This window comes from Ciconia boyciana, chromosome 2 (assembly GCF_034638445.1).
Source record: "Ciconia boyciana chromosome 2, ASM3463844v1, whole genome shotgun sequence".
Classification (NCBI taxonomy): Eukaryota; Metazoa; Chordata; class Aves; order Ciconiiformes; family Ciconiidae; genus Ciconia; species Ciconia boyciana.
Genome location: NC_132935.1, coordinates 52,744,061 through 52,771,294, shown reverse-complemented (window position 1 = coordinate 52,771,294; position 27,234 = coordinate 52,744,061). Strand labels below are relative to the sequence as shown.

General features: G+C 41.3%; 1 protein-coding gene across 2 annotated transcripts; it reads right to left on the bottom strand.

Annotated features, from left to right (window-relative positions):
• Nucleotides 1-1,757: 1,757 nt before the first annotated feature.
• ABHD3 (abhydrolase domain containing 3, phospholipase) lies at nt 1,758-27,234 on the bottom strand. 2 transcript variants are annotated; one of them, XM_072852658.1, is made up of 9 exons: nt 26,764-27,170; nt 24,975-25,138; nt 22,266-22,448; nt 20,465-20,510; nt 17,500-17,612; nt 11,497-11,670; nt 10,802-10,850; nt 10,552-10,717; nt 1,758-2,084 (listed from the first exon to the last, which is right to left on the bottom strand). In XM_072852658.1, the coding sequence occupies exons 1-9, from the start codon at nt 26,908-26,910 to the stop codon at nt 1,906-1,908; spliced, it is 1,221 nt and encodes a 406-aa protein (XP_072708759.1). In that variant the 5' UTR covers nt 26,911-27,170; the 3' UTR covers nt 1,758-1,905. The 2 variants fall into 2 exon arrangements, with proteins under 2 accessions (XP_072708759.1, XP_072708760.1); XM_072852659.1 differs by lacking the exon at nt 11,497-11,670 and having other exon boundaries at nt 26,764-27,234.

The following is a 27,234-nucleotide window of genomic DNA, read 5'->3' as shown; positions in this document are numbered from 1 at the left end:
GAGTAAGGTGAGATTTTAATGTAAGTGGTTTTATTTTTATTAATACTCACTGCTGAGTTTTGAACAGTACTGTACCCAAACAATTTTACAAATATAATGCTCAACACACTGTTTATTGCTCATGGTTTTTGTATGAACATAAAAACTGGAAATGAATGTAAGACTAAATAAGGCACCCTACTAATATGCTGATTTCATGTATTGTAGTAACATGCACAAATTTTCATTTTGCTTTTACAAGTCACTTTTCTCATTTTCCTTATTAGGGAAAAAATAAGTTAGATTTTATTATTTGGGCAAGGGCCAATGCTTGTCTGAAAAGTCAAAACTTGAAAACACTTTCTGTTTTTTTTTTAATTTAACCTTCCACCTTACAAAACTAGTTTTCGTATAGTGTGTCCCAATTTCTTCTTCTAAAGACAAAAAGTATTTTTGTTCTTCCTTTGCTGTTACTAGGAAACATGCCTTGCAAGAGGACTGTTCACGTACTGCTTGAGACAAAAGACCTGACTTGCTTTTTTATCTGCGTTTTCTTCTTGTACTGACCCCGCTCAAATGATAAAAATAAAAATGCAAAGGCATCTTTACTGACTTATCTTGTGTGGCTGGGCCCAAATCAGTGATCAGCACAAGGTGGGAGCTCCACAGAAGCTGGTTAAAAGCCTTTTTTTCATTTCAGCATGCCCTAAATTAGGATTTCCCAACAGTTTCAAAATACATTCTGTCCAACTGCCCTTTTTCCTCAAAGGTCCAGGTTGGCGCTCGCTCTGTTTCAGGGCTGAGGAGAGCAGTGATGCCCCAGTCAGCCTCACAAACTCATAAGCCGCAAGGGCAGAAACCTGTTTGCAAAGGCTTCAGTGATTTGACAACCTATTGCCGAAGTGCTGACAAATGATCAAATAAACAAACCAGAGAGACGGGGCTCTGACCCCCCACCCCAGCTCCCAGCTTTCTTTAAACAGTTTGTTACATTCTCTGTAGATATTAGCTGAAACAATAGCAGAGACAAAGGGTTTGGATATTTTTTTTTTTTTTAATTTAAAGCAGATTATATCATAATTTCCTGATGTTCTAATGTTTGTTCTTTAAAACTGAAATGTTCTTGCAGGGTAATATAAACATAACAGATAGAATCATCGAGTTTACCAGTTATATGAAGTATGTATTACATTCTGTGACAACACCCAGCTTTACATGAACTTTGAAATACAAGATGTCTTTTAATGATGTAGTTTATTACAGTACTGTTTTAAAGGAATCTTTTGGTTATATGTAAACACTATAAATTAGCTGTTTAAAAAGTAATCATGTAAGACAAGTATGGCATTGACATAGTTTAAAAAACAATAACTAGCCCTAAATCTGAATACTCTCAGGGTAGAACAGCAAAAGCAGATATCAGTCTAATGCTATGGAATAACATGCTGAAATTTTGACTTATCTGAAGACCTTCCCTCCTTTTGTTTTCGTATTTTAAGATTTTCACCCTCAGTGCCCTAAGGAATGGGCCAACTTGTACTGTGTGTGACAGGATAATATATGCTATTTTGAGTGTTGCCATTCTAATAGTAAAAGCCATTTAAGTTAAGTCTCCTAAATATGTACTGATTGAAATTAAAATCCTGAGGAATTATACTCTGTTTACTTAATGGTTTTGGTTAAGTGCAATTTGATGTATGCAGAATGCTGTTTCATTTAAGGTCATTCTTAGTAAGGCATATTAAAAATAAATATAAAAGTGACAACATAATACTTAGTTTCTTGCTACAAAATCTTAGGCAAAAAATACTTTTGCATGTAGTAATGGACTTTATCCATTTGCTGGCTTACAGGAGTTAAAATTTGTGCATTAAGCTTAACTGCCCTTGTCAGAATGTGCCACTGTGCTATAATAGTGGTCCAAAGCTACATGCTAAAGATTTTGTTTCCATGCTCAAACACAGCTTGCACAAACTGCTTGAAGACTCTGTCCATGTAAGTGCACTTCCTTGGCCATATTCCTTCCAGAAAACCAATATGGCCTCCGCACGAAGTCAGAACCAAAGCAACGTTTGCATTTTGTTTGGCAGTTTCTACTGGTATAGCTAAAAGGGGGGAAAAAAGTTTAAGTCCTTATCCTTCTATGAAATGCCAGCCACTGAATAATTTCTCTTAAATGTTTCTCATGTAATATATTTATAAATATGCACAATATTATCATATGCTTAAACATACCGCAGGACATAGAACCATAGCTGGGTTAAAAACCATTTCTCTCTTCATCATTAACTCACCTTATCTGTGTGATTTTTTTATGGCTGCTGTAAAAGTTTCAGAAATCACTGGGCCTCATCTTTCTTTCAGTCCCACTGATGGAACTGCACCCATGTTAACACATAGTTATGATTTGGTATAAATAGTGTAAGTGAAAGGACAATCAAGCCTGTAGTTTTTAACCTTTGTTGCAATATTCAACTTTGGAAAAAATGAGGAACTGGGACCTTAATTGTGAACCCTGTTCTTTGTGTGGGAGACTCCAAACACAAAACCTTTAATGTCACGATAAGATTTTGTCTTTAAGATATCCTATCAGATAATATGAAAGAAGATCCTGGGTTTTTATCATTATTATATGTGATTTGCCATACATTTACACCTGCACCCTTAGACCACACCATGCAAGCACACTGGGAGACAGTTCTTGCCCTGAGGAGCTCATAATCTAAATATGCACAGGAAACAGAAAAAGAGGAAGGGCAAACAACTGCACATGGACACAGAAAGCTGCCCCATGTCACCCAGTAGGTTAGCGTTCCCTACTAAATAGTGACTGCTAGAAAATGATTTACTTTAGATTATTAGACCAGATACTACAAGGATTTTTCTTTTCCTGGGTTAGTTTTCAGCTGGATCGGCTCCCTGATCTGGTTCCCCATGTTAATGCCAATATATGAATGGCGGTGGGCACAGTCAGAGGATGACTGTGGTGAGGTGGCCCTTTCAGTGACAGCCTACAGTTAGCTTCAAGTCAGCAGTGAACTACACCTGAGGCATGTGCTGATCTTGAAATGCGCAGAAGGGGAGGATTCAGCACATCTTATTTTGAATATGCATAGATGTGTAGCTTAATCAATGCTATCACCTGGGCAGTTCCCTTTGTGAAAGAAAATAAAGGTCAGTTAGTGCAGACTGACAACAGACAAAGCACATGACTTTACAAATGGTATTTCAGTGTGATGGGATGACACTATTGTCCTATGAACTGGTTGACACAACAGTGGAGCTTTATGGAGCTGTGGTGTTTGCACTCTTGATGTAAAAATTAAGTTATTTAAGCAAATTCCTCTGGAGTTTTAAGTATGCTAAATATACTCCTGAACAAGCAGAAATCTCAATACATTTCAGTAAAGAATGCCTTTTAAAGTTCCAGTTTTCAAATAATAAACTTCATGGAAGGGAAAAAAATACAATTCATACAGATTTTTTGATTATTCAGGACTGACAGAAAAAACCAACAGCAAAAGAAGACATGCTTCCTCCAGACAGAGGGGAATAGCAGGAATTTCACTGTATTGTCTAAAAAAGGTTATGATTCCACAAGAAAATAAATCTGATTTTAGGTCATACACTTACAGTAAAAATGCCTCAGCACTATGACACAAAGCAGCGAGTCATTTGCAGGATTTCTATTGCTGCCTTATTTATTAAAAAGTATTTTTGAAGAGAGACTTGTAATCAGGTTCACTTTTGGGGGGGGTTCAGTTGTCCACATCCCTTCCTGACTGAACTTCCTTCAAAGACGCTCCCCACTCACTCCTGTTTCTAGGAGCCTGCTTTCCTTTACCCCTTTATACATTTGCTGTCTCAAAGGTCATTGTCCTTTAATAGTCGTTATCCTTGCATATCACTATCTTCTTTTTAGCTACGTTCCTTACTTTCATTTGGGTGCTGGCAGACTCATTGCTGTGTGCTTCAGATGCCGATTTGCCTTCGTTTTCAGCAACCAAGGCACGGCACCTGTTCCTTAGCCAAAGAAGGACCCCCAGCCGGAGTACGTCACTCCAGATCTTGAATGCAATGACTGTGGTGAACAGATGCGCAACTTAAAATAGATCAGGGCAGAAGCACTGGACCTGCAGAGTCAGGGGAGCAGTCTGTGCCTCTGAGGTCCTTGCTAGCAGTGCCGGAACGACATGCTCTGTTCCACTCCAGAGCCTCAGCATGGATGCTAAACCAACTGTGTCTGTAGCAGGGTTAGAGTCTTCTATGAATGCTGTGTTATAAGGTTCCTGCCCATAACATAAGGTACTTGATTGTGCCCTGAATGGAGCACAGACTGAGCTCCAGAGAGCAACGGGGATTCTCTTGCAGAGTACAAGAGATTCTTTGCTACTCAGTGCTATTAATTTCTTTCACTCTTTTCCTCCTTTTGAAGTTGCATGCACCTAAGTAGTTTACAGATTCCAGCACTGAGTAAGTGATTTTGATTCTTTACTAGGTGGAAGAAACCGTGCTTCCCACTGTCTCTACAAAAAGTCCTTGACTTTTCCTTTGTTCAGCTGGAAAATTGAAAATATTATATGCAGTATCTGGGCCTTTTAAAGCAATACTGAGGCAAGACTAAAAAGAAAAGTCCATTAAATAAAAGCCTAGGGCCTGCCAGCCTTGACTGGGAAATAGCACAGGCTGAAAACAAGAGATGCAGAAAACAATGTGTTATTTCTTGCAATCCAACACACGCATCATTTTCAGACTCCAGACTCAGCAAGCGCTTGCCTGGAGTTTTGTCTCAGTTAATCTGCCCAGCAATCTCTTATCTGGCTCCCTTGGATTCTGTGGATGAACACATTGCTGTATACAAAGACAGTGGCTACAATTCATGTCAGCTGCTGCCGACTGCATGGGAATTTTCCCGCTTACCTGTACCAAGCCATCTGCTCCTCTTCCCTCTAGTAGCACATGGGCCATGTTAAACAGAATCCCAATAGTGAAGTGGGGATCAGACTCAAGCCTGAGTCCCCCATCCCTGCTTCAGGCAATGAATCACACTTTCCATGGCCATTCTGCAGCTGTCTCCCTGGTCACTGAGGGGACTAATGGATAGGCTGATATGCAAAGGTATGGGGAGGAGTGTGTGAGGAGAGACAGACTTGATCTCCAAGAATCAGAGACAACATGAGAACTCCATCGATCCTAATGGATTCAGGATCAGCTGCATACTGGTCTGAACACACCTCTTGACTAGCTGAGATTGTGCGGAAACATGATGGTTGTTCACTTTGTCAGACTAGTGTCAAAGGATAGAGAGAAATATCCTTTCCTGCCAAAAAAGCACTTTGCTGGGGGTGTGGAAGGGAGATGATAATAAAAGTCTCTGCTGTGCCAGCCCAGCTGGGGAAGCCCTTACAGGCAAAGCTCACTATGACCTCTGCACACCTGTCATTCAGAGGCTGCCAGTGTAATGATACCTCCCAAATCAGTTTGCCAGTGGTTAATTATTCATTCCCAAACTGACTGGCAATACTGTAGTGGGTGCCACGTGCTGCCTACCTCCAAACCGCTACAGCAGCTCTCTCCTAGAAGCCTACCAGCACTAGGATGTGGTTATCTTCTGTGCCAGGTAAGGTGTGAGCCACACACGTCTTTATGAATGTCATCTTCCCCATCCTGAAGTTCTCCTTATTCTAACTAACATGCGTTTACAGCAGAATTCTGCCACAGATCATCGCTCTGATCACAAGCTGCAGCACTGGGCTGAATATGCAGTCATTTGCTTCCATCTGCAGTGAGGATTTTTAGTAGGTGCCAAGTTTGACCTGCTGTTACCTCTCTGCTCTTACCTCCCCTGTGGTGAACAGGAGAGCCTGCCCTTGGCATAGTCAGTCTTGATACAGTTGGGTCACCATTTGCATGACTCCTTCCCAGCAGAGTTTCTTGCTCTGCAGATTCTCAGGAGGGAATTGAAAATGTTGTGTTGCTCTCCAGTGCCAAAATGCAAATGATACTTGGCAGTGGTGTGGTACTTTTCTCAAGGCTGTTTCTAGGGACTGTTAGCCATCCACAAATAAACCCACAATGCAACAGAGGAAATTCTGCAATGTAAAGGGCAGATGAATGGAACACTGGATGTGATGCACTCTAGGATATAGGATGGCATGCCAAAAGATACTACTGTTCATTTTTGTCCACATGTAACCTTGTACTTATGTTTCTACTAACCAAAATCTTTACTGCTGTTTGATCCAGCAGGCACAGACCTGTTACTCGTAATCACAGAACCACAATATAAATACATATGTGCAGAATTACCTTCTTAAAATCAATTTGTTGTACATTCTTTGCAAAAAGTATTTTTTTAAAAAGAACAATAGAAAAACATACATGTGAAGCAGCATCAGCTTAAATAAGTCACTGCTGTCAGACCTTCTGCTCTATTGTTTGGTTGATTTCTCCATGTTCCTTAAACTCTTACCCTAATTGTTATCCATCTGGCTATTCCTTGGCTATTTGGCCTCTCCAGACAACTTCATTCAACTGTGCTGTTTACATAATAGGTTCAGAGAGTTCAATAAAAAGTATAACTGAGCTTCAGACATGCACTTATTTGGCCCTGTGGATCAGGAGGGAGCTGGCATGATATCTAGCTTCAAGGGCAGGTCTTCAGCTTGGGCACAACACTCACCAGCGGCAATTAGCTAAGTATCAGTATAGTGAAATTTAAGTCAGATGCCTAATATGCTGCTTAAAGTCTCTGAGGAGAAAAATACCACTTCAGATGAAAAGTTAAATGTGACACTGATAATGAATGCTATCATTCCATCTTCTTGATTTATTTTTGACACTTGCAAAATAAAAGGGCTTGACTTGGTTGTATTACATATTTCCTGAAGCAATGGCTCGTTTAAATTAGTTATGGTGAGAGAAGTGTCATGCATTTGTTTTCATTAGTTAGTATTATGCAATATGAGAACTGCATTCCAGAATTAAACTACAGATACATCAGCTGCCAAGCTCTGTGAACTTTAAGCAGCAACATTAAGGAAGGACTGCAAATGAATTGTTTCTTCCTAATACTGGATTGAGATCAAAGGGCACATTTTCACAATATATTAAAAAATAATTGCTGGGAAGTACAAAGTGTACCAAAAAGCGTGAGAAGAAATGATCAGGTAGTAAGAGGCAACAGAGACAGCATCTGCACTTTTTAAGGGAAGTCTCTTTTTAGGTCCATACTGTGTAGTGACAAAGCAGACTTGGGTTTGTATCCCCCAGGCCCTGTTACAGGAAGATAGATGTGGCTGTCTTTACAAAGGATATTTAAACACAAAGGAATTCTGGCACAGCTTTTTCCCTAATGAGTTTTCTAGGCCTGTTTCCCAGCTGTTGGAAACTACAGCTATCTACAACAGAGGTGGAAGGTAGCTTAAAAGCTGGTAGGTATTACTGGGAGAGATGAGGCATGAAATAACCAGTCTCCAAAGTCAATAAAAGGCTGGGGTTTGGAAGAGAAGAAATTTTGTGGCTTTGAATCCATTATACAGTTGTGAGTGGAAACTGCCTCTGGTTGCCACAGGCTTACATGTGTCCACACACTTTTAAGTCAGAAAAAACAAGCCAGTTACCAGAATAAAGTCACCTCCCAGAGTTACACCAGCCCTTTATGTTTGCTAACATAAAACAGCCTGCAAAAGTGTCAAGAAGAATGAACTGATGACAGCAGTCATAATTTCTAGGCTGCTAATCAGGGTACCCTGTGTCCCCTGCCAGCGCAACTTTTCACATTGAGGGTGCACAGCACAAACAAAAAAGGAGCCAAGGATAGACACACAGAGTCATGCAATTAGCTGTAAATCAACATTGTCCTGGTGGCCATTTCTAAGGTAAACTTGTTACCACAAGGACAACACTTTACAGCCAACAGCATTAACTCTGCGAACAAGGAATAAATGAATGCCTAACTACCCAAACATTTTCATGGAGAAAGGCTGGTTAGGGTCAGAGTTTAAGAGAGGATGGACAGTCCTTACAACAGACTAACACTGCTTGTTTCAGAACTGCTGGTGCTCTGCCTCACCCCCCTCTACACTGCAAGACTTCTAAGGCATTCTAACAATAGGTTTGATACTTAATCTTACACAAGAGACTATCCCTATAATCCACTGTTCACCAAGAGTTGTGTTTCTTTTAAAAAACAGCTTCAAGGGAGGAGAGGTCTGCTACAGCTGTACTCTAGGGGACTCAATCTTTTGGCTAGTCAGACTACACAGTCACAGAACTGTTGAGGCTGTAAGAAACCTCTTGAGATCATCTAGTCCAACCCCCCCTGCTCAAGCAAGGCTACCTAGAGCAAGCTGCCCAGGACTGCGTCCAATCAGGTTTTGAATATCTCCATAGATGGAGACCCCACAACCTCTCTTTGCCAGTGTTTGACCACTCTCACAGTAAAAAAGTGTTTGCTTGTGTTCAGATTGAATTTCATGGGGTCAAGGTCAATGGTTGGCTCTTGAGGGCTGGAGGTTCTATTCTAAAATGAAGAGACAAGGAGATGGAGTATCTGCAGTGGCTTTAACCTAGCTAACAAAGGTCCCAGTCCCGGTTATAATAGGCTGGAAAAGGTTAACGAATCCTCCAGGGACAGAGGCACACCGTCTGGTTCACTGCTGTTGTTACTTGTGCTAACTAGCTAGCTTACTCCTGCCACAGCTACTTTAGAACAGAAACCACAAACTGAGCTAGAGCTAAACACAGAGGTGAAGCCATTGTTCCCTCTCCAAGATACTCAATGGCAGAAGCAGATCATCCACCTTAACGGCACAGCAGATCATCCACCTTGCGGTACTATGGGGAAAGTCATCCCCAGGGTCATAAGACCCATAAAAATTTATCTTCAGAATCACTAGCCAGATTTTATATTTGGACACAGATTTTAGGGTCACAGCCTCATCCATTCTCATTTCCAGGGCATTATATGCTTATAACAGAAACAGCAACTGGCCAATTTCAAGGAAAAAAAAAATCCCACAGAGGCTGGTAAATACAAAGGGACTAACTCTGTTTCAGAAAGTCCCTGAACCACAAATTGTTAAAGGTGGATGCAGTATTCTGGAATAATACTGCTATGTTTGCCCAGATCTTTAATTTTTAAGCCTCTGTTTTGGCCAATGTAAGGGATAGGTAGTTTGGCTAATCCAGAGTCACCATTTTTTCCCTCATATTAGGTGGCTGTCACCTCCTTGTATTGTTCATGCATAGTGTGGATGCTTTTTGTTCAAGAGAAGAAGAAATCAGACTGTCTCTTCCTAGTGGACTCTACTGGAGTGGCCCTTTTCTCTTCATGTCACATGTGTCTCTAACAAGCCTTCGAACTATAAATAGTAATGTAAGCGTGTGCATGTTTCTGTATGTGTTGTACATCTGCACACAGATAAACAGTACACATGCACACAGAATCTCTTCCAATTCCTTCATTCTTCTGTTTGTCATTCTAATGTTTGCCTACTCACTTTGGTTTCGTGACTCACTCTACAAGAATCTCACTTGACTTGTGGTGGCAGAAGAAAATTTCCCTGAAATAAATCAAGTGTATAAACTTCATATTTAAAGGTGTCAGGTGTTCACTGCTGAAGACTGTCCCCTCAACCAGCTGTTCATTATAGTGGTTTTCCTCTACATTAGCTTTTGTTCTCCCTCTCTTCTCAAGCACTATAACTAATACACAGACCGCAGGAACAAGCATATCTTTTTAAGACAGCAACAGTTTTGATCTTCAGATCAAAAGCAGAATGTTCATAATGATCATGTGTTTGGCAGAAAATAGGAAGAAAAGGGAAAACAGAGTTTTCAGCCTATCTGTTACTAGCTGATATTGCTGCTCCATCTTCTAGTTAGATTCTTATTAACTTCAACGTGCCTCCTTCTAGGAGCTCACCTTATCTATATCTCTTCCCTTACCCTAGATTTTGGCCTACATGCTAACTTACATTTTTTCTTACTTTTAATTTTCAGGCACTGGAGGTGGCACTGAGCTCAACAGCTGAGGATTTCAAGTCACCTGAAACATAAGCAACTCCCAGACATTCTTTATAGGGAATGGATTGAAAAATTGCAATTAAAAAATACTTGTTTTCACTTTCATTGAACTCTGAATGTCTACAATCCAGACATCTGAATCCAAGTTCCTCATTATAGGCTCTCTTTGTACTTAGTGAATAGAAATGGGTGTTTCTGAGAGGGCAATACATCTGATATCTTCCTTACGGTGAGATAACTCACACCCTAAATGTGCATATTTCTTTCTTTTGACTGTGAAGAATCTACTAATGGCTTATGATTGCCACCCCATGTACTTCTGCATTCTCTACTATTCAGGTCTCTCCATCATCAGCTGTTTTATATGCATCTTACACTGTAAGTAAATTGTAAGACTGATCCATCCCTGGAGGTTTTGATCCTATGTATAAGTAACATTTAAATACACGTCCACACATAGGTCTGAGTTCACTCTCAGACCTATGTAGTTTGTCTTAATGACCGCATATACAGATAAATATATTTTTAAAAGCCTAAACTTACCATGACCTGGTGAGAAAACATCATCCACAGAGTTTAGACATAACACTGGAATTCCTACTGACTTCAGCTTGCGACATGGGCTAGCATCTTCATAGTAATCATCAATTGTACGGTAGCCAAACATGACTGAAGTGAACTGCTTATCAAATTCTCTAACAGTTCTAGCCTGAAGTACAGAATTCAAATAGGGAACTATGTCAGCATTTGGAAAACAGCATCCAGCTAAAGCAGAAGTAACATTTTCACATACCTTCATCACGAGATCCATATCAAATAATTTCCCCAACATTTGTCGATGCCTAAAAAGAAAGAGAGAAAAATTGGAGGCCTTTTTTTTTGTTATATAAACAGATGTAGAAGTCCTCTGCTTTACAGATACATTTATAGAAATAACTCCCAAACAAGAACATGCTTGTTTTAAATTTTCTGTTGTATTAAAAATCTGTCTGGAATCCAAGAGCAGAAGAATTCTTCATTCATATGCAGGCACATCCAGCAACATAGTAAAAATTTGCTTAAGCCACGAGAAGATGCCAAAGATAAGAGAACTAAATATTTGGGAATACAAAATACACCCTAATTTTATAAAGCAAAGGATGAACTAGTCCTTTCCATGCTTCTGCAGTCAACGCTGACTTAGAAGAATTAGTATATATACATATATACTCAATATATGCATGTCTAAAAAATTTTAAAAGTCCATATACTTCATCCATAAATATAGAAGTACATTGGTCTTGTGCTGAGTCCCTATAGGAGCAGAGAAATTTAGTTACACGGATGACAATCTTTCTTGCAAAGATCCTTTTGATTTCAAAACTTAAAGAATGCACACAGAACAGCTATGTGTTGTTACAGCATTAATTTTGCCAATATTATTATACCTGCTGTAGATGTCATGCTAACATCCTTCCACCTTGCTAAATAGTTCAGAAGGCAACTCACCTGCTGATAGAGGATTGTAGACAAGTAGTCAAGTAATAGTTGAAAAGAAGCCAGTTTAGTGGCTTCTCCAGAGATTCTACAGATTCAAAAACATTCCAACCCGCAGAGAAAATTGCAGCTGCCATTAAAGGAGTGTCTCTGCCAGTTTTGCCCAGGTAATTTAAAAGAAGCATGCTACAAACAGAAATGAAAAACAGAAACATATATACTATCAAATTGTTTGCTTCAATTTAAAGCAAATATAACAATCATCAGCCACGTTTTTGTTGGTTTTTAATAGTTTATGTATCAGCCCTACAGTTGTGCCTAATACTTCTAAAAGGTAGTCAATGTAATCAACAGATGACTCATGAAGTTTGCTTTCTCTCTTTACTGTCAGAGAGGAATGGAGTGCACTGTGTAGGATGTGGGTAGGAGTGCATTTAGAAATAGAGATGTACTAGTCTTATTTATATCACTAAAAGGGAGAAAAAGGTCAAATAAATGTATCTTACTCATGGAACAGGTATTCCCAAGTCGTTAGTAAGTTTTACCGCTTTACAAGCTCTTGGTCTTCCTGATCTGATAAATCTGATCAGTGTGCCTGACAAATGCAAGCTGTCCCTGGCACGCCTGCCTCACTATGAAGCTGTCTTTTGAGTCAAAGGTAATGCCTTTACTTCACCTCACACATATGAGAGAACACAGCTGTTCTTTTACACAAAGTATGTAAAGAATGAAGTGTTGGATAATGAATAAAACTAGTGAAACAAAATTATGAGCCAAATAAATGGCTTAAGTCTTGCCTTTCCAAGCAATTCCAACTTACAGTCTCTACTGCTGATGAAAAAAATCTCTACTGCTGTTCAGTTGAAAAAAGGGGAGAGTTCACCAGTACCTGACCCTTCAATGTAGAAAAACTGAAATAGCAGGAAGAGAGTAAAAGAAAAATACTAACAGAAAAGCTGTAAGTCTTACTTCACTGCCTGAGGTCCCAAAGTTTACAACCAGCATTTTAATACCAAGCCTTTAACTCAAAACGTTACAAGTTCTACAACTTAATAAAACTCCCTGGACCACCACTCTGTACCTTGGCTTCATCTACCGTACTTCAGGAGACAGCAACCTTTAGCAAAGACACCATGAACCAGCCTGTCATCACAGAGGCTATGCCCATGCACTACCTACGAGATCATAGGACAGCAGTGCAAAAGGGAAACCAGTCTTTGGTATTACCAAAGACTTGCCAGTTCGTAGGAACCAGCAGGAAAAGAACAGCAAACAGCACTTGGGAGTGGGCTCCTGCCATCAGCTCACACAGTTGAACCCAAAGAGGAAAGTCACCTGTGGCACATATAGGAGTTAGGTAGCATATGTTCCCTCTCACCCACAGAAGAGGAGGAACCTGTGAGTCACCAGTCTATACACTCTAAGAACATTGAACCATAAACCAATAAAAAAAAAGTTGCAGTAGTAGAAGAAGCCACTTCTCTAACAGAATTCACATAATATATGTGGTAGAGAGAAGGTTTAGGAATCTTTATGTTAGAAAACAAAGTCCCTTTCCAAAATAATACATACTGAAGATCAGTAGAACAAGTAGGCTCTCATTTACATTTACACCTTTGTGAAGTGAATGTTTATTTTTCTTCTTAATTGGGCAAATGTGTCCAGATTAACTGGCTGAAAATTTTGGAAAGGGATAGATAATAAAAACTATGTTAAGATTAAGACAAGTGGATGATTTTCACAATATGCCCTTGGTGAGATCTCTGCTCCTGCTTAATTTTAAACATGCAAGTGCTCCAATTAATTTTGAAGCATGGAAACAGTCCCCATGTGGATGATTAGAGACTCTTCCAGTTTTCTATACAACTAAGCATATATTTTCTCTTTGTGGTTCAGGACTTCAAAAACATATTGGAGGAGAAAGGTGGAACATCTTGCCTAAAATTGCCCAGTGGTGGTGGTGACGTAAAAGCCAGGAACACAACACAGATCCCCTGTGCCATACTAACAGACTTCGCCACTATTTAGGATACCATAACTAGGTTAAGCCAAGGACAGAAATGACACTCAAGGCTGAACTGGTCTTTTGTACTAGTCGCAGAATGGCTAGCTTCTACTGCACCTTCAGCCCTGAAAACCTGGTTCTTCACCTACACCCCAGCCCTCTTAGTTCCAGTGTAATGGTGCACCATGCATGAAGCTACCCATGAAGAACTACTGTGCTTCAAATCTGTATCTCATCATTGAAACAAGCCTCTACTGCAGATGCTTCTTTGGCTTTCACCATTTCCAATGAAACATGTTTTTGCAATACATCGTGTTATTTCATGTTTTGCATGCAAAAAAGTCTGAGCTGGGGAGAGATAGCATGCCAAGTGAGATAAGAGCCAAAAGGCTTGCTAATCTTGTGACAAAGAGTTTTAAACTAGGTTTGTCAAGGGATGGAGAACAAAGCCTGAAGAGAAGCAAAGGCCTGGCAGGCCCTGATGAAGCACCCAAGGGACAGCATAATGGGGGAGGCTCTCACACTTCCCTGAGAAAGCAGCATGACTGCAGACCATCTTATGTGCCAGCACATGCACGAACACACAGCATGGGAAAAACAGGAGGAATTAGGATTCTGTGCGTAGTCACAGAACAAGTTTATTGGATCACAGAGACATAGAGGACTTACAGGCAGACAAGACTATACTATGATGGATGCAGACAGACTCTTCATGAAGGCCTTGAAGGCAAGGAGGAGGGTTTGCACCTTAGACAAAGAAGCTGTTTAAATGCACAGAACTTTTCCCTGGTGCAGGTTATAAGCCAATTCAGAGCTAATAGGTCAAAATCAGATAGGAGGCTAACAAAGGGGATATCATGGTGGGTGTCTGCTATAGACCTCCTGATCAAGAGGACGAATTAGAGAATCCAAGTCTTCGGACAGCTAAAAGAAACTTCATAATCACTGAGCACAGGGAACTGTAACCATCCCAACATCAATTGCCACAGCAGGGCACAAGCAGACCAGATTTCTGGAGAGTATTGAGGACAATTTTTTGATACACAGTGACCCAAATAGGGAAAATGTTCTATGGATCTGCTGCTCACATGTAAGGAAGAACCCATCAGGTGTGGGAAGGTGCAGAACAGCCTTGGCTGCTGAGATTATTTGATGGTGGATTTTTAAGATCAAAAGTGAGTGGGGAAGGTAAGCAGCAGAATTACAATACTGGAGAGAGTTGGCTTTAATTTGGTCAGGGATCTGGTTGTCAGGATCCCATGTGACATGGCCCTGATGGGCAAAGGGGTCTGGGAGAACTGTTTGACCTTAAGGACAACTGAACATAAAGCACAAGTGTGGTACATACCGATGTGCAGGAAGTTGAGCAAGAGTGGCAGAAGACCACATGGAGGAACAAAAAACTCCTGACCGAGTTCAAGAGGGAAGTATCCTGAAGGTGGAAGGGAGGTGGGCTGCCTGGGAGAAACAGTCATTGCCCAAGCATTGCAGGGATGCAGTTCGGAAAACTAAAGTTCAGCTGGAGTTGGAACTAGCAAGGGATATGCAGAACAACAAGAAAAAGGCTTCTGCAACCATAAAGGCTTCTGTAAGTACATGGGTACAAAAAAAGGCTCAGAACAAACAACATTCACTCCTTTCCCCTCATCAGTGAAGCCAGTCATCTCATCATCGAAGGCAATCATATCACTTGGGCATGCTTTGTCCTTGGTGAATCCAGTCACCTTCTTATCCTTCATATGCTTGGAAACAGCTTCCAGAGGATCTTCCCAAAGAACTGAGGTTAGGATGACCAGCCTTTATTCCCTTCTGGGACCACTATTGAACAGAGCAGGGAACCTAGTGGCAAAAGATTTGTAAAAAGCAAAGGCTACCTGTCTTCCCTGTCTTTACTGCTGAGGTCTGTTCTCAGGCCTACTAGGTCCCTGTGCCTAGTGGCAGAGTATGGGAGAATGAAGTATTACTCATGGCAGAGGAAGATCAAGTTAGGGCCCAGTTATGCAAACTGGGCATAGACATGTCAATGGGACCAGGTGAGGTGCACCAAAGCTCCAGAAGGAGCCAGACAATGTCATTATGAGACTGCTCTCTGACTTTGAAAGGTTGCAGCAACTGTGGGATATTCCTGATGCCAGGGAAAAAAGGCACCCATCTACAAGAATGGCAAGGAGGAAGAAATATAGGCTGGTCAGCCTAACCTCAGTGCTTTGGGAATATCCTCTGGAAGCCATTTCCAAGCATGTAAAGGCAAAGAAGGTAAAGCATGTACAGATAAGGTAAAGCATGTAAGAAGCATGTAAAGATAACAGCCAGCATGGATTTACCAAGGACAAAGCATGCCTGAGCAACCTGACTGCCTTCTATGATGGGCTGACTGCCTTCACTGATTAGGGGAAAGGAGTGGATGTTGCTTATTTTGACTTTAGCAAGGCTTTTGGCAGTTTTCTATGGTCTCCATGTAGCCAAATTGGAGGGATATGGTTTGAATAGGTGACCTGCAACGTGCGTGGAAAGCTGACTAGACCACTAGGCTCAGAGTTGCGATCAGGAACTTGAATTCCAACTGGACTGGTTGGACCAGATACTAGTAGTATTCCTCAGGGGTCAATAATGGGGCCAATACTGTGTAGTGTCTTCATTAACTGGATGATGAGATGGAATGCACCCTTAGTAAGCTTACAGGTCAAATTGTGGGGAGTGGCTGGTGAACTGGAAGACAGGGCTGCCATTCTGAGGGACCTCAACAGACTGGAGAAATGGGCTGGCAGAAACCTCATGAAGTTCAACAAAGGCACAAGCAAAGTCCCGCACCTAGGACAGATTAATGACTGGATAGAGAGCAGCTGAAAAAGACCTGGGCAAACAGAACATGACTTAGCAATGCACCCTTGCAGCAATGAAGATGACTAACGACATGCTGTGCTTTGTTAGTAAGAGCAAAACAAGCAGGTCTAGGGAAATTATTATTTCCCTGTCTTTGGCACTTACGAGATTGTATCTGGAGTACTGTGCCCAATTTTGGGCTTCTCAGCAAGATAGACACTGACATACTGGAGAGATTCATGTGCCTTCATACTGAAGACACTGGCAAAATCCCAGCAACATGAATGGAAAAAGATTGGCCCGATTTAGAAGGCTTCCAAGTTACTTATTTCTTTGATTATCAATAACTATATTGCTTGATCAAATCTGTATTTATCCCAAAGCTCCTACAAGTCATTAGTAGATTAATGTCAATATACAGGGCTATATCTGTCCACCCTCCATAAAATTTATCAGAAAGAAGGAAAGTCTCAGGAAGTTACCACTGTGTCTGCAGTACTTCTAATGGAAGTTCTCCTCTCCTACGATTTTCATTAAAGAGGCTGTCTGAACATTTCTCCTAGCTTCTAGCAGTGATTTTTCTAAGAAACTGTGCTATCATTGTCTGTTCTAGCTGTGGTTTCTGGAGAGAAGCCAGGACACAGCAAGTCTTAATACCACGCGCTATATCAATCCATACTGGTTTCAACAACAATACTACTTCTTGCTTCTGAGCCAGACAGAGCAGATACCCACTTCTCTTCCAGCTTAACCTACCCACACACTGCAGAACCCAAACAGAGTGAAGATAAATCTTGTAATTTCCAGAGGTTACTAAGAAACATGGTATGTTAGCTCTAGTTCCTATCTTTTATCCCTCTGTTCCAAAGACAGCCTCCATAGTTGCCAAAGGTTGTATTGCCCACCTGTTTGGCTGTCAGTCTGTCTGTCAGTGTTTCCTGTCTTTCTCCACCCCCCTCAACTTTTGAATGTTGGCCAATTTCGACCTTCCCTGACACAGAGCTAAAAGCCTCAAAGACACGTAGTTTCTGAAAGTCTTCTGAATATTGACTGTTGGAGACAGACCCAAGTTAGTTGCAGTTCAGTAAGTAATGCAAGTATTGCAGAGTAATAATTTACAATCAGCCTACAACAGTCTTATTTTATGATCATAGTTAAGCTGAGACTTGTGTTACATAATACCTTACCCTCCCATAGAAACTCCGGCTGCCATGAACGGAGCTGAGGGGTGCAAGCTGTGTACATGATGAATAACGGCCTCTAAATCCTCTGTGTTAGCCGCACAGTAAGTCCTTGGTGTCTGTAAGAAGTCAGAGGGAAAAATGCCATCATAAGCTTTTGTATTATCCTTTAAGGACAAAGCAAACTGAACAGTGGATCATTTATATAACAAGATAAATTTAGCATTTATTGTGAAGCTGCGCTAAATGGCAAATGTAAACCCAGAGCATTTCACGAGGAGGTGGAGGAAGTAGTTATACTTGTTATCATTATAAAATAAAACAGGTGACAAATATCTTCAGTATCTGCAACCACCGGGTCATTAGATGAAATCTGAACACAGAGCCACAAGCTAAACTAGATAGAACTAGATCAGAACTAAATAGGCACTGATATTTTTAAAATACCCTGAGGAAATGAAAACACATCATAAATGCTGCAATTTACAGAAAATAAAGTTTTAATGACAATTTTACCATCCTCACACACATTCAAATGCAAAAGAAAATATTAGATTTCAAGTTCTGTCAGCTAGCATTTGAAAAGTAGGCAATATTTAGATTCTACACACAATACAAGCAAATAAATAGATAAATAAATTTACCAGTGCCATTTACCTAATTTACTAAAATACTCTAAAGCAATGAAACACCCATATTATTCCTTCTCTATCTACCATCAGCGTCTCTTCAAGTCTTTAATTGGGACTTGAAATTACTTCCACTGGCTTCGCTGGGTTTGGGTAACCCCTTCCCTGCTTACTTGAAGGATAAGCACAGCTTTTGAGCCTCACCTGCACAGACAACTGCTACAGGCCACAATCTGGGGGACTATCTGGAGCAGTATAAGGGAGATAAGTCCTTTTAGGTACAGTAAGAATCACAGCAAAGTAAGTTTTTTCTAATAGTGTTCTCTAGATTTCATCTACAGCACGAGAGAGCTTTTAACTATAGAGTTGCAACTAGACGTGTTAGTGACCTTGAGTTAACTATAGGTAGTGGCTAGCCTGCCAAAATTAAGTATAAACATTAAAACTAAATATAAAAATACTTAATTAAGAGTTAATTGAACTTATTTGTTGCCTGAAGCAACAATGTTTCTTAAGGGTTTTTTTTTAAATTGCTTTCAGTTAAACAGCCTGGATATTTGTGGGCAATTTTAACAAGTTTAATTAGATGAAACTAATTACTTAAAATACATTTAACAAGTATATTGTAATGTTGAAGTCAAAGATAAAAAAAAAGGAAAGAAAAGCTAAATCTGGATAATTAAAACTGAAGACGTTCTCGATTTCCATTTATGTTGCATTTCCAGTTCTCATGCACATGAATCACTCTTCAGTGTTTTACACCCTATTAATTATAAACAGTGTGAATGTGTTTTATTTTAATTAAATTGTCAAGTTTACAAGGAAAAATATATTATTTTTGGTAACTAGGGTCTAATGTATTCTAAGTGAAAGTGTATTTGATTAAAAGTTTATAAAACTAGAGAGATATGTTGCATTTTAATTTCAGTTAATTCCTGACACTTTAATGTCTATCTATCTACTCATTGTATGAATATATTTTAAAACACCATCTTAGCTCACATTGGCTGTGGTCAATCTAATATTTGATTATTCCATAACAATAATTCACAGTAACTTCCAATAACAAACGAGAACAGTATTTTAAACCTAATTCTTTAAATAGCTATTATTTGTTGTAAATTTGAATCTATCTTTAAAGAGACTAGAAAAAGAACTACTTGCATGACTAATTTCTACTGTGGTGCTCAACTGTGCTTCAAACTCATTAACTAGGGATTTTATATTAAAATGTAGAACCCTGTTTGCAGAAATGTGATAATTTCAGCTGGTTTGCTTCCCAGTAAGATCTTATAAAGCTTAAAGATCTAAATCCGATTACAGTGAAATACACACAATGCATCCAAACAAGAGATCTTTTCTCTTAACGATTCAGAAATTCATCAATAAGGACTTTGTGTATCACAAAACTGCTTTGTAGATCCATCTCCAAAAGTATGCAGAACATACTCTTAACATGGCAATATTTGCATTGAATGCTTTATCTGATTATGGGAAAACATTCTGACCTTTTTAAAGTTTGAAACCAGGGGATTAAAAAATGCAAAACAATACAGAGTATTATGCACATTCATTCCAGCTGCAGAACTGTCAACAAAATGCATATGAAGAAACAAAGCTTATTCAGCAATATTTCATCATGCCTTGTCCCTAGCTGCAGAAAACATTTAGCTGCACAACTTTTCATTTGTGGAATTGACAGTTATTTCTAAGCAAACATGAGATGCTTGTCCCAAACACAAAAAAATGTCTTTCGTAGCTGAGTTTGTGTCATAATTGCTGAGAAAAATACAAGAACACATTTAACTTTTAGGATATGGCTATCCATAAAAATCCGGTTCATTAATTCAATAACACATAATACGGATCAATTTTAATGGCACAACTTTTTAACCATATCAAAATCCAGTTTAAACTCATATTGGCAACTGGGAAAGTAATTATGACTGCTTATATTTGGATTTGTATGTTAAAACAACAGGAGAAAATTGCATTGATTGAACAGAATTTCTTGGATGTGTGCATTTTAGATGCTATAGTATTTTTGGAGAGAAGAGTATAAGGATTGTTCATTTTAATATTACAGATATTAATAATTTAAATTATTTCCTAAAATGAAATGTTCACAAAAATTGTGTTGACCAGTTGACCTCTTTGAGATTTAAAATAAAAGATTAATATTGGCACATGATTGATCTACCAGATGACTAGATTCTCTTCTCTGCATTTTCAACGTATGCCGTGAGTTTCTCTCATTTAAATCCAGCCGTACAAATAGACACAAATGATTCCATATATACCACTTATAAATGAGAGATGTTTATCTTAGAAGTCATGCTTACCAAAAGATCCTCACCAGCAATTCCTCGATTGTTAAAAACCACGCATCTAAAAATCGAGACAGTAAATTCAGTTATACACATTGTTCATTCCACTAAAAAAGATAACTTAAACACACAAAAAAATGAAAATGCATAAACAAAACCAAGCCAGTTCTATGACTAAGTTCAGCACATAAATATTTACAGTCCTACAGATCCTAAAGTCTGACCTGTGTGGAACAACCTTTATACCAAAACGGAGTTCACTGAAGTCAGTGGGACTCTGTATGAGCTCTGTGATTTGCCGGTTGAGGTCAGATTGCAGGATGAGAGCCTCAGGGTTTACCTGAAGACAGTACATGCATCTTGTTCTGCCTGCACTCTGAGCTGGCCAAATACGAGCCATAAGCTCTGCCAGTGCAGGCTTGAGCCTAAAGCAGTGCTCTGAAAGAGAACGTCAGAGATCCACGTGTAGGCATCCTCCAAAGCTACATAATTGTATTAAATAGCAAGAAATAAGCCAAATCAAAATTATAATCACAGCTGCATCTAAGTTGCAGGTTCTTGGGGATGGGATTTTTTTTTTGTCTGGTATAGCAGAAGTTTCTGTTCTCTCTATGCTGGTGGGAGTCTCTGAATTTCCTAGCAGTATTACTGTGATTTAACGATCTATGCTGTCTTAATAAATCTTACTTTTCTATTACTCTTCTACCATCTCACAGTAATAATTTTGTTAAATAATATATACATATTTTAGATAGGTTAAAGGCATGAAAAATTACTTATTTCGGTATTTTTCTCAAATGTTGCTGTTTAAAAACAAAATTATAGCATTCTGTTGAAATCTGACCTAAAGCTCTCCTTTTTAATGCTACACCTGCTTTTCTTAGGTGATCAAATGCAGATATTTCTTTCAGGAATACTTAAAAAATTAATCATAAGAAGTTGTTGATTTGAGGGCTTTCCTCCTCTGATATTTTTTACTGGTAAGCTTTAAAGTGATTTTAAAAGTACTTTGAAGAGTTAAAGTGCTACTTTACTTTCATAATTTAGTAAAGCAGTTATCCAAACCTCCAAACAGAGAAGAGATAGCGAGACATGTAGATAAAAGCTCATATATACATATTTGAAGAACTTATTATAGTCAGTACCACAAGCCAATCTGCAAAGACAAAATGTAATATTCCAAATACAGATCCTGGAACAATGACAACTTATTTTAAAGCACAGCAGCAGCAGCAATATGATTACATAAAGGAATCTACTCATCGACTAATCCACTTATTTTACCCAACTCTGACCAGAAGCCTTAATAACAAAACTAAATTAAGCAGTGACAATTAAGAGGTGACAAACCTCTTCCTTAACCACCAGTAAGAGTAGGCTAGCTCTCCTTTCTGCACTCACGAATTTGTGGCTGCTGAATCAATCAATTTTGGCATTCAGAAGCTGACCTCTTCCAAGGCCTGCTGCCAGCAACCCATCCACCCAAGTCTTCTTGGAGCTGAATACAAAGCCCTTCTCTAGAAAGTGTAAAGGTAACACAAATACTGGTATTATAATTTAAGAAGCAGCAGCAAAGGCCTATGCAGACTTAGCTTGCTTTCACTGCAATCTCTGGGGCACATCTGTAGACACTAAAACAGCCCTTCCGAATGTACTGCCTACATACATAATTCTACTATTATTACTAATAATACTTTCTTACATAAACCAATGTCTTTAGATCTCATTTGCCTTAGGAAGGCATCTTATACATATACATACTCATATTTGATCTTATTAGAAGAAGCAAAATACCAGCCATGAAATACAACAGCACCTATATCCCAGCGTTTCGCTTTGATGGATCATATGAAGAATGTAGGATTCCTTGCTCGTTCCTGTCAGGCCAGGCAATAACAGGACAGTGGGTCTTGTCCTGGCATCCGGATAATATAAGCTGTCATTATTATCAAACCAATCCAACGAAATCTGTCCTCCATCTGCTGTTTTAATGAGCTCACTGAAAGGCACATTTCAAGACAACACTGATTAGATTGAAAAATACATGCATACTATTAAGAGTGCTTATAGTGTACAAATTAGCAGGTATGAATTCTGCATTTTTAATTATGTTTTAATACTTAAAGTGCCACCTAACTAGGTATGTTTGCATGTTTACCATTCAGAAAGAGCCACACCTACAGCTGACATGAGTTAGGACAGTCAATTTGTGGAGTAATTCCCGTTAACGGTAAATGAAGAGCTGGCCTTTCATGAATTGCTGCTGATGTACTGGAAGCGTGTAACTAATGTGATTTTTTGGCATTGCCTTCTATTTTATGTAGGCTTGTGTACTGCAGGTTTCCTTTAGATCATCTGAGAAGCTTTTGATAGCACACTGGGCAATGTGTTAAACATTTACCACATTTTTTTCTCTTTATCCAAAGAAGCAGCCTGTATAATGGATGGCACTTTGTTATGTTTTAAACACGTGGAACACAGACACACACTACTATATCTTTCACCCTGTATCTCCACAAACTTTGCTAGAATGCACTCTTAAACCATATATCCTAAGAATGCAACAAATATTATAATATCCCAAGAAGCTAAGCATGCATTAAACAATGACAAGAAGGTTTCATTCCTTTTTTAGAAACACACAGCATCTTCCCTCTTCCTGGCAATGAAGACATTGTACAAGAGAGTTGGTGTAGGAACTACCAAAATGTAAGCCTACCTTGCATTTGATTTTTCATTTGAAAGTCTTGATAGCACCTACTCCAGATTTTAAAGCTCATCAGCCTTGTTGGACTCATTAGCTCAGCTTTGCCCTTTTTCAGTAATGGGAAGTAGATGCAATGCTGGTGTGTACTGCCAACACAATCTCAAATGGTGCAAAATAAGCATTGCCCCATGGAACTATGTTTCTTCCCTCACAAACCTTGAAATAGAGAGTATACAAGAAGGGCTAGAAAAAGTGGACATGGACATACCACTGAAATGTTTCCTAGTTACTAAAACTAAGGGAAGCTGCTAAATGCTAAATCTATTCTACCATGCAAACAGAGCTGAAACAACTTGTGCTGCATCCAGGTTCCGGCGCATAAAAGTACTTCTCCTTAGGTCTTGTGCCAAATGCCTCCTTTGCCAGACTAAGTCTCATTTCTGTGTGAGAGAGATCAGCTGAGGACAAACAATAAATGTAAGTTCTTTCCCTCTTAGAATTTAGGCATCAAAGAACACAACATAAACCCCACAGGTAAAAGTTACTCTGAAAATCCCAGAAGTTTTATATATTCAAAACAAGGCTGAATGTGACCATGCTATGGTTAAGGTAGAACACGTTGGTTCAATGGACAGATACAGTGATTGCATGACCTTTGCAAAATTATGGCATTCAAACACCAGAATATTTGATACACCAGATGGGTGTGCTGCCATCCAGAGGGACCTCAACAGGCTGGAGAAATGGGTTGACAGGAACTTCATGAAGTTCAATGAGGGGAAGTGCAAAGTCCTGCACCTGGGAAGGAACAGCCCCATGCACCAGTACAGGCTGGGGGCTGACTGTCTGGAAAGCAGCTTGGCAGAAAAGGATGTGGGGTCCTGGTGGACACCACGTTGAACATTAACCAGCAATGCACCCTCGCAGGAAGAAGACCAACAGCCTCCTGGGCTGCATTAGGAGGAGCGTTGCCAGCAGGTCGAGGGAGGTGATCCTTCCCCTCTACTCAGCACTGGTGAGGCCACACCTGGAGTACTGGGTCCAGTTCTGAGCTCCCCAGTACAAGGGAGACATGGACATACGGGAAAGAGTCCAGCAAAGGGCCACAAAGATAATGAAGGAACTGGAGCACATCTCCTATGATCTGGGACTGCTCAGCCTGCAGAAGAAAAGGCTCAGGGGGATCTTATCAATGCATTTAAATACCTGAAGGGAGGGCACAAAGAGGATGGAGCCAGGCTCTTGTCAGGCTGACTTGTGCCCACTGTCTTGTGCCCACTGACAGGACCAGAGGCAATGGGCACAAACTGAAACACAGGAGGTTCCCTCTGAACATCAGGAAACACTTTTGCACTGTGAGCGTGACTGAGCACTGGCACAGGTTCCCCAGGGATGTTGTGGAGTTGCCATCCTTAGGGATATTCAGAATCTGTCTGGACAGTCTGGGGCAACTGGGTCTAGGTGGCCCTGCCAAAGCAGGGGGATTGGACAAGGTGACCTCCAGAGGTCCTTTCCAACCTCAGCCATTGTGTGATCCTGTGAACATATAACCACATCAGTTCCTGTATTGTCACCAATATTTCAGTGCTCCAAAACTCTCTCAGCTGAAATAGGGCCATTTGGGAACCATGACCTTTTAAACCTACTGTATATTGAATCCAGGATAGAGATGGTTCCAAGTCTATGATGGAGTTGTAAAGGTGGGCATACAGCAAATAAATGGGCACAAGCTTGAGCAGTGACGGCAGCTGTGACACAGTCAGAGTAAGGTAACTGCTGGCTGCCAAATCAACCACTTTCCAGAAGAAAGGCACTTACTTCCTGTACTGTACTTGGGGTCTAGAGGTGATAAAAGGACGCAGGAGTGTCTGCACCCGACCTTCCCAGCACCAAATCGTGGGATAGTAAGTTTCTGTCACAACAGGGCAATATTCCTCAAGAAAGCGGCAGAAACGGTCGTTGCTGGCTACCAGCTGGGGTTTCTAGGAAGAGAGACTACAGTCAGGCATGGACATTCATATAAAACAAACTAGCAAACAAATAAAGAAAGAAATTAAAGCTTGTTTAAATCCTCTCCCAGTAAACTGATTTCTTTCATATAATCATTTGCAATGCTTTTTCCTTTCATGGTAAAGAGATAAGTAAAGGAAAACCAAACGAAATGCCAAAATGCCCAACTGAAAAGTGAAACCCACTAAACATAATGGATTCCTTACCTATTTCTAATAACATGCTATTCTAGCTCTACTTTTACCGGCATTGTATCTTTCACTGACAAATCAAAACCACGCTGGCTCACAGTAGGCGAGAAAGATTTTACTGAATCAATTTTCTTGCACCGCACAGAAATGATGCTTAATCCGTGTACTTTGAGCACCTGCAGTACCTATTTTAACCTGGTAGGACACTCCTCCTCCCATCTCATACTACGGTACACAACTGCATTGGTTACTCATCTCTAATAATGCTCTGCATACAGAGATTTTTCTTACAGCTTCCATTTGTATGCCAATTAACACGGAAGTTCCTGTATACCAAACATCTCACATTTTAGCAACTGCATTTCTTAAACTTCTCTTTTACGCTGACTCTCCAACGTGCAAGCATTAATAGGACAATAATAGATGCTTTGAAGAAAACCGTTACGCATACACAGTGGTAGTGGCACGTCCACCCTTCATTTTTCTTCTCTGGCCAAAATCAAGTACCCTCTTCTCGAAGAAGAGGAAGGCTATGTTCTCAGCGATTCTGTGAAGGACTGTGGCAACACACGTGTCTTCAACAGTCATAAATCTTTTGATATGTGTATTTTCAGTTGATTAAGCATTCAACGAGGCACGCTCACCACGGGGCCACCTTAGATCAGACCTGGCTCACTGTATCCAAGTAATCTGCGAACGCCTCATTTATCTGTGAAACCACTACTGAAGAGAAGATGTACAAGAGCGTCCTACCCCCCAAAACACTGCGATAGTGGCTCCAAAGGTATTTACGATGGTTCCGAAGGCAGACACAAGGGCAGCAAACTACTTTATCACCTGCCCTGTTAGTAAACCAAAGAGGTCGGGTTTTTGTTGCGGAGGGAGGGCTCCTGACCTCCCTTACAAACCATCGCCCCCAGCCAAGCTCTCCCCCCTGGTACAACTGCATTTCGGGGACACCTGAAGCCAGACCCCTTCCCCTCCCAGGCCCGGCACGACCAGACCGGCGCTCCCTCAGGCCGCCGGGGGCGACCGGCGGGCCCCAGGGGAGGAGGCGCCTCAAGGGTTCACCGGGGGCCCAACGGCCCCGGCGGGCGAGGGGGGCTGCGCAGCCCGGCCCGGCCGCGGAGAGGGGCCTGTGCGGGGGGCGAGCGGGGTTTCGGCCAGCCGGGACGCCGGAGCGGCACCTCCAGAGGAAGGACGGGGGTGCGAGGACGAGGCGGGCGCAGCGCCCTGCCCCCCGCCCAGCCATTTCAGGTGCCGACGCTCCCCTCGCCAGAAGGGCGCCGGCTGCCTCCCCTAAGGGGGGTGGGACGGGGTGACCTTCGCGGGACAGTCCCCGCCAGGACGGACCCCCTTGGCGGGACACCTGCGGAGCCCGCCCGCCCCGCCGCCCTCCCGCTCACCTTGGCGATGCTGCTGAGGTAGTAGCAGGCGTAGGCGACGCCGAAGCCCAGCACCAGGGACAAGCCCACGCCGGAGCCGAAGAGCCCCACGCGGACCTGGCTCTCCAGGTAGAGGGAGAGCTCCCTGGTCAGCACCTGCCAGTCCATCGCACCCGCGGGGCGGCACGGCACGGCACGGCAGCGCAGCGCAGCGCACCCCGGCTGCCGCGGCCGAGCCCACCCCGGCGCGGAGGGAGGAGGAGGAGGAGGAGGAGGAGCTGCCGCCCGGCTGCCGCTGCCCGCGGACCGCTCCGCGCTACAGCGCCGCCGGCGACATCCCCGCACCGCCCCCGGACCGCCCCCGTCCCGGCCGCCGAGGCCTGCGGGGCGGGGGCCCGAGGCCGGGGCCGGCTTGGAGGGGCCCGGACCGGGCTCGGCGCGGAGAGGCGGGCTGCGGGGGGGGCCGGCCTCCTCCCGCAAGCGGGCCGCCGA